General features: G+C 38.5%; 1 protein-coding gene across 1 annotated transcript; it reads right to left on the reverse strand.

Moving 5' to 3' along the window:
* Positions 1-1,240: 1,240 nt before the first annotated feature.
* LOC136686657 (CMRF-35-like molecule 4) lies at positions 1,241-7,203 on the reverse strand. Its single transcript, XM_066660569.1, has 7 exons — positions 7,149-7,203; positions 5,665-5,982; positions 5,136-5,195; positions 4,714-4,797; positions 3,366-3,470; positions 2,895-2,938; positions 1,241-1,712 (listed from the first exon to the last, which is right to left on the reverse strand). Exons 1-7 carry the CDS (start codon positions 7,186-7,188, stop codon positions 1,470-1,472), a joined length of 894 nt encoding a protein of 297 aa, XP_066516666.1. The 5' UTR covers positions 7,189-7,203; the 3' UTR covers positions 1,241-1,469.
* Positions 7,204-7,752: the final 549 nt, after the last annotated feature.

Raw genomic sequence — 7,752 nt, forward strand, 5'->3', positions numbered from 1 at the left:
TCACAGGCAGCTGTAAATGTAAATTTAGGTAAAAGCATCATCTACTCACTAGTCACTGTGAGATTGAAGTGTATGTAGTAGAGCATATATCCATGACAGAACAGCCAGTCTGATTCAGCTCCACACCAGAATTCACCAGAGTCTCCTTCTCTCACATCACTGCTCCTCACACTGAGGGCTTTCTTTATTATTTTGTTTCATATCTGCACTTGATGAGGACTCCTCCTGAAAATCCCCTCACTCTCCTGGATCCTCCAGCAGCTGAAGAAAGGCTGGATGTGACACAGCTGACAGAGCTGATAATTTAGAAGTGTGTTTCTTACCTGAGATCAGGTAGAAGCTGAAGATGAGGAGGATCTTCATAATCATTTCAGCATTATCCCTATTGAAAAAGACATTAACTGTACAGGATTTTTAACTGTTGTCTTTCTTTCTCAGGGCTGTTTTTTTGTGTTTGTGCACTTCACACAATCTGTTGTGGTTCAGCAGATAAGAACAAAGAGTGAGGTGTGATTTTGGTTGCTGTAGAATGACATACAAAAATGGCAGTAGACTCTTTGCAGTAATCTTTGCAGTAACTCTGTACTCGGTGTGTTTTGAGGTGTGTTCCTGGTCACTGTGGTACAGAACTACAGTGCAACAGATTCATATAAACTGTTACTGAAACATAACTTATTCAAACATATTTCACCCTAAAGCTTGTACAAAGATTTAGGCCCTCAAGACCCATGTCCACACGGCCACATGAGGATTGACTCTGGTCAAACGACATGTTCTCTGTGAATAATCTACAGCTATGTGCAGTTGTGTACCAGAAGGAATGCGTATGTTTCCAGCATTGCCTCTTTGGTATTATCTGGTTTCAGTGTGTCCACATACGGAATATATTCCCCTTTTTATATTCCCACAACCCAAGGACCCTGCAGCGGTGCGACAGCGACAATACCTGTTACACCACCAAGCTGCCCGTGTTGAACATTATATTACATTCATTTATATTATATTAATAAAGAACATCCCATACTGCATTTGTTATCTGGATGTTTATTTAAACATATATATACATACATTTAAATGAAGATTATATTATTAAAACATGAGTAAAATATGTTGCACAAAGAAGAATAAACACAGAAAATTCAACATTATACAACTATTTACACTTCAGCATATTTTAAATACATATAATATATACATTCAGTATATTATTACCAAAAACAATTACAATTATAACCGTTTCATGAAAGAAGACATGATCCTTGAATACATTTCCAAGAGTAATTTAGTCAATTTACTATTTCTTACAAGGTGTACTTGAAACTTCAAAATAAGTCACAGTGAATACAAATTATGTGAGAAATATCAATTACATACATTTGCTATTATTACAGCAATAAATAGTAAATCCATTGACTACAATTATTTTACATTCCAAGACCTCATTTTTGCAGTGTATGACTGTATTCACTCTACTTAGGGACTGTCACTTCTGAATAAATAGTGGAGTTTTCAGTGGAGTTTACAGAAGAGTAAAGGTTCTGTTCTGGACTTTGCTGAGACAGGGTTGGTGTGCTGTATATGAGTACATTAGAAGGTTCCTCAACATTGCAGTAAAGTGACTCATTGGTAGGATCTGACGTACCATAGATCATATTCACCGTGTACTGTACACCAGGTTCCTTCACCTCAATCTCTGGATAGATCCTGTGATCCTGAAGAAACACCTTCATCAGTTCTACTGTACATCATAGACCAACACCCTTGTGCATCTCTATTTTTATTTTTTTTTTTTTTTTCTCAGTTTGAACACACCAGCTGAACTTTCACCCTCTTAGCTGTGTGAAATTTTTGAAAAATTTATTAAACACCATATTTAGAATATTTAGAATCTCAGATATTTGCGTAAGAGGTAGGGGCACACAGTCTGAACAGACCACCATTGTGGCAGCGGCGGCATATAAGTGTGGGCAAAAGTTTGTTGGTGTTACAGCATCACCCCCAGAACCCTGTGATGGAGGCTTTTCAAACTTGGTTGGCATAACTGGTACAAGCAGGCCAAAAATTCTTGCAGCAGTGGCAGAAGCAATCTCCAGAGCTTGGAAGTGTTTTGGAGAGGCCATGGAGAATCCTGGCAACCTCAAAGAGCTTCTGAGAAATAAGGCTCAGGACTTAATGAAATCCAAGTGCTCAGCAAGGATGGTGCAACTATGAACTCGACAATAACATTGTTGGGCATTGAAAGGAGCACTTTGAGGATTTCTAAACATGAGAGATATGCCTCCTTGGTGGAGGTTGCTGAGATGTTTGAAAAGCTCCATAGTGATAAGGCACTTGACATGGATGAGATTCAACTAGAATTACTGAAGGCCCCAGACGTTGGAGGGCTGTCATTTCTGTATCACATGGACCTTAGGAACAGTGCCTCTGGACTGGCACAACATGGTGGTGGTTCCCTATTTTTTAAAACTGGGATTGGACCAAGTTTGCTAATAATTGAGGCATCAGACTGTGAAAGTCTATGACAGGGCACTCAAAAGGGGAATCCATTATTGACTGAACCTCTGATTCAGGAGGAACCAAAGACCAGGTCTTTGCCTTCTTGCAGATAACTGAGCGGACATGGGATTTGGTACTCTAGATGTGTTATATAGATCTGGAGAAAACATATGACCATATATCACAGGAAATTGTGTGTTAGGTAATCTGGGATTCACTTAGATGCTCAGTTACTGTATTCTGAGTGTGAGCTGTTTTACACTCTCTGCAGTAAGTCATGAGTAAGACATAATGAGTGAAGGTGTTTTACTCAGCCAGAGCATTTGTTTTAATGTGTCCTGAATTTTGCTTCCAACGTTGGTGCATCATCAATTAATAAACATACTTAAAGTATTTACCTTTCCAAGGTCAGCCGGCATTACACTTGGAGGGATTGGCTCGCCTAGAGATAAAAAAAACCCCACAAGGGTCATATTTCAATAAAGCAATCCAATGGAAACTACAAATCCCAATTGGTAAAAACAAGAAAGAAGTGATAAATATACTCAAGAGTCCCTAAATGTATTGATATTGACTGTTGACTGTGAATTTTCTGCAAAGATATATTGCAGACGCACTGCTGTGTCTGATCCACATGTACCAACACAGCACACACTGACACATCACCACTACGTCAGTGTCACTGCAGCTCTCAGAATGATCCACTAGGTGCAAGGTGAAATGGGGCTAACAAAGTATTAATGTCATCAGAATTGCAACGGTCTGTAATTGTAGCACTGCAGATGTTCATTCTTTCATCAGTGGAGCTGTTGAAATTAGTGTAGAAACAAATGTGTTTAATGCTATGATTGATTGGTGTTTGATTGTACCTGTTTTCCTCTTTGTATTTCTCTTTTGCTTGTATAGAACTGTCATGGCCACCAGCAGAACCATCACCACAAACGCCAACCCACCACCGATGTACATCACAGAGTCTAGACACAGAGGTAACTGCATTCATTGTAGTCACAGGTCTGTGGACATTTACTCAATAACAGAAATATTAAACCACAACCATGTGCTTAAATAGGAGAAGTACTAACAAGAAAAGGGAAGGAAATAATTAATAAATATATAGTGAGGAAAAATAAGAGGCCTTCTTACACCAAGCCCATAAAAAGAATGTAGATCAAATGTAATGTTGTCCAGCAAAACCCCTAACCCCAGCAAAATCCTAAATGCCTTCCATTAAATAAGATTCATAACCAACAAAACACTTTATGTTCCGACCAGTGTAGTGAAATTTAACATGGCACTCGAGGCCATGAGGTCATCTAAAAGAGCATATCAATGTCACTAAAACCACAGTTACCATGACAAAACACACACTCATGACTTCCACTTTTTTTTTGTGTCACATGAATAAATTTCACATATTCCACTGAGGAAATAACACCACAACTTCACTCACTGTCACGTTTTCGGAAAGCCCAACCTTCACTCACTAGGGAACTTACTGGTAGACCCAACCAGCTGGTAGACCCAACCTGCTGGCCACTTTAATGGAAACATCTATATATAGTCACTGGATACCTAATTATAAACTCCACTTATGGACACCACTGAGTTGCTCTGACCTCATTTCCTTTTCTTTGCTCTCACTGCTTTTCCACTACTACAGCTCCCCCACAAAATATAGCTGGCATAGTCTCAAAATCCAGTCTCTAATGGGAACTGCAGGCTTTGAAATCCATGCGTTTTCCGGATCTAACTGGACTTTTTAAGCTACCGATCCAGGGAGTTTTAATGAGTACTTGGATCATGCCTGTCATGAGTCAGATAAAAACAAATGGGATATCTGCTGTAGCTGGAAATTTTTGAGATAGAGAAATTGTGCTGGAGATCTGCATTTCGTGGTGATTGACAAGTCTCTTGGGCCAGTCAGCACTCTGCAAGTCAACACGTGATGTTTAGTACCTACTTGGCTTGCTTCAAACCAGACTTGAGCAGCGACGCTTTCAGGGAACAGATACCAGATTTTCTTAGTGGAAAAGCAAAATATCTGAGTAGAGTAGGTTCTATGCCATGTAAATGCACCATAAGAGTCCTTGAGCATAGCATATTTTATATTTTATAAATAAATTTAGGGTTCTACTCTAGTCGTCTACATAAGATTTTATACAATGTCATCTCCAAGATGGATGTCATCACAGATTAGTGAGGAGGCAGAGCATCTACCTGATGATGCATGTTCTGGTGGATTTTGGACTGTGGTTTGGTCAGTGAGAGTTGTACTGGAAGAGTTTGAGTATGGGTCATGACCTTTGGGAAGGAGAGAGAGAGAGAGAGAGAGAGAGAGAGAGAGAGAGAGAGAGAGAGAGAGAGTGAGTGAACAAATCAGAGCTATTTTTCAGAATGACCCTGAAAGCCCACTCTCTGGTAACACTTCATCCTGACTGCCAGTGTATTTCAGACAATATGAAGCTGGAGCTGAATATGTTGTAGAGTTCGGCTATATGTCATTTGTTCGGCTTGAGTCATAATCTTGTGATAATGTGGGCTTTAAAGCATGAGGATCATGTAACACACTGGATTGGTGGGTTAACAGTGGATACACATGGATACACATTAAAGACCACAGATGAATTGAGAGCACATACCTTTAGGATTAGAGAGAGATGTAGACTGTGTGTGATCTGATGGAGGAGGTGTTGAGTTATCTAAGCAATGATAAAAAAGTAAAGATATTTTCATCCCACTGACATTTGTGCCCTTTACATAAACCTGTAGAATCTCTGTATACTTTACTGAGAATTCCTACACTACATGTCCAAGTCTCTTTGGACATCTGATCATCATTCCTCCTGGCCACAGTACCTTAGATTCATTTACATATACTTCTAATATATTTAAGCATTTACAATGTACATACATAGGGTTGTGTGGTAAAGTGTGGGTGTGTCATGCTCTCCTGATTTCTAGAATTAATATAAGCACACATTCTTAGAACAAAACAGTGTTGCTTTTAAAATATGGTACTTTTCTGCAAATTTTTGTGCATACATTATATTTGTTCATTTATATTGTCTTTAGTTCAGCACATTCCTTAGAAAATGGACAATTCAGTTCAGACAATTGGAGCTGAAATGTCAGTATTTTTCAAGTTTTAAAATTAGATGAGTCACTCACCAAATTTCACCTGTAACTGAATCTCACTGTAGTCATCACGCACAGCTCCCTCTACTGCACACCAATACATTCCTGCATCCTCTGTTCTCAGGTCAGTAATTGTGATGACGAAGACTCTGTTCACTGTGTGGTCTTTTAGAGAGAATCTCTGATCTTTAGATGATTTAGAGTCAACAGGAATGTCTTTAGTCTTCCAGACAGAACATTCCCCTCTGCAGAGATACTTTGTCTTGGATTCATATCCAGACTCATAGGGACAGTGAATCTGAACTGAGTGTCCTCTGAGTCCAGTTACAGTTCTAACAGCATTGACTCCAGCTGTAAAACACAATCCGCAACAATAAACATGAGCTAAACACTGAGTGCAACAACCAACAGTGGCTGTTTTATATGCTTCTTGATGAAAGCATAATGAGATAGCTCATTGTGAATGTGGATTTCACTGCCACACAGCTATGATCAAAAAGAAATATTAGTAATCATACATTTATAATAGGAATAATAAAATAATAATTACATGTTATTACTCTTCACTGTGATTAGAGCCAATACATTGTGTAATATAATGAATTATTTAAATGATTTAAGTTATATATGCTTCTATTTCTGTCTGATTCTCATGTAACAGTTACAGTAGAACTGGGGTCTAATTCGATTGAAAAAATAATTATTTATCTTGGACTGACTACAGTCGTTCATTAAGTTTCAGTTTTAAGTTCTCTTTCTGTGACCATTTTAAACCTTCATTGGCTGTGCTCTGAGTACTTGCGTACTGGTTTCAGTGCGGGAAGTTGATGTGGCCTTGGTTGTGTTTCATTATACATAAACCAGGTTTAGTTTCAGAGGTTCTATATACAAAACATCTACTTTAGACACTCCACTTTTAAAATTCTGATGATGTATAACGCTACTTTCTGACCATGATCACATGCTGGTTACAGTAAAGATGACACATTCACTGATTTAGTGTTATACACTTGAAATTAATGAAATAAAGACTTTAATACTAAATACAGCTAAATACTGAAAAACACTGAAAAATTAACTGAATCCGTCTTTTGAACACCACACACTTACATCTCATTGTGCACCAGTGTTTTTCTATACTTCATTTTTGAATTAGGGAAGCTCTATATACTGTAGTTGAAAATGAGCAGTAGTAATAATAATAAAACTATAAGCAGCCACAATGATATTGATAGTTGCAAATTAGCAATAGTAGTATTAGTAGACGTAATGGGGGTCAATGAGTAGTAGCCCCTAACAAAGCTGTGGTAAATAAGTTTTAGAGGTAACAATAAATGAGCAGTATAAGTAGCAGTGGTAAAAGATTAGTAGTTGAAATAGTTGTAGAAGACACCGTAGTAAACGAGAAGCAGTAACAGTAGTAGTTGTGGTGGTAGTGGTAAATGAGTTGTAGTAGTGGTAGCAGTAGTGGTAAGTGAGGAGGAGTTGTGGTAAATGAAGTGCAATATAAAACTCACCTGGAAAACAGCTGGACAGGAGGAGTACGAGTGGCCACATGTTGGACTCTGTGTCCGAAACTGTTTGTTTCTTGTTCTGTATTTTGTCGCTTCTGCATTCTGCTCTTGTCACTGCTCAACCATTCACATTTCCTCTCGCACTTCTCTTTCTCAGTAACCTCCCTATCTTTATCTCTCTCTGCCCTGCAGTGAAAGTTAGCATCATAAGCACTCTGCATAACCTCACACATATGGCTACCTCAGATGAATTGAGATGAAATGTCAGAACTACTCTGACTATACCATAGTACAGCTGTCCATATCACTGTCTTCACAGTAGACTGCGGACCATTCTCTTTGTGCAGCTCTTAAACTAGCTCTACTGAAAGGTGTTGTGTCGCTCTACATTGACTGCAGCCTGGTCTTACATTTGGGTTATGTTTACCTGGTATTTCAGCCTTTGTAGGGACAAGCTCTGAATCCTGTATATAACAGTATCTCGTAACACTTTAAATTACAGCCTGCTAATTACTGGGTAAGTACAGAGTAAAGTACCTGTTAAGTAAGCCATAATATATGGTAAGCACTGAGTAAGTAAAGGGTATGATACTAGAAATGTGTGATT

This window comes from Hoplias malabaricus, chromosome 2 (assembly GCF_029633855.1).
Source record: "Hoplias malabaricus isolate fHopMal1 chromosome 2, fHopMal1.hap1, whole genome shotgun sequence".
Taxonomy (NCBI): domain Eukaryota; kingdom Metazoa; phylum Chordata; class Actinopteri; order Characiformes; family Erythrinidae; genus Hoplias; species Hoplias malabaricus.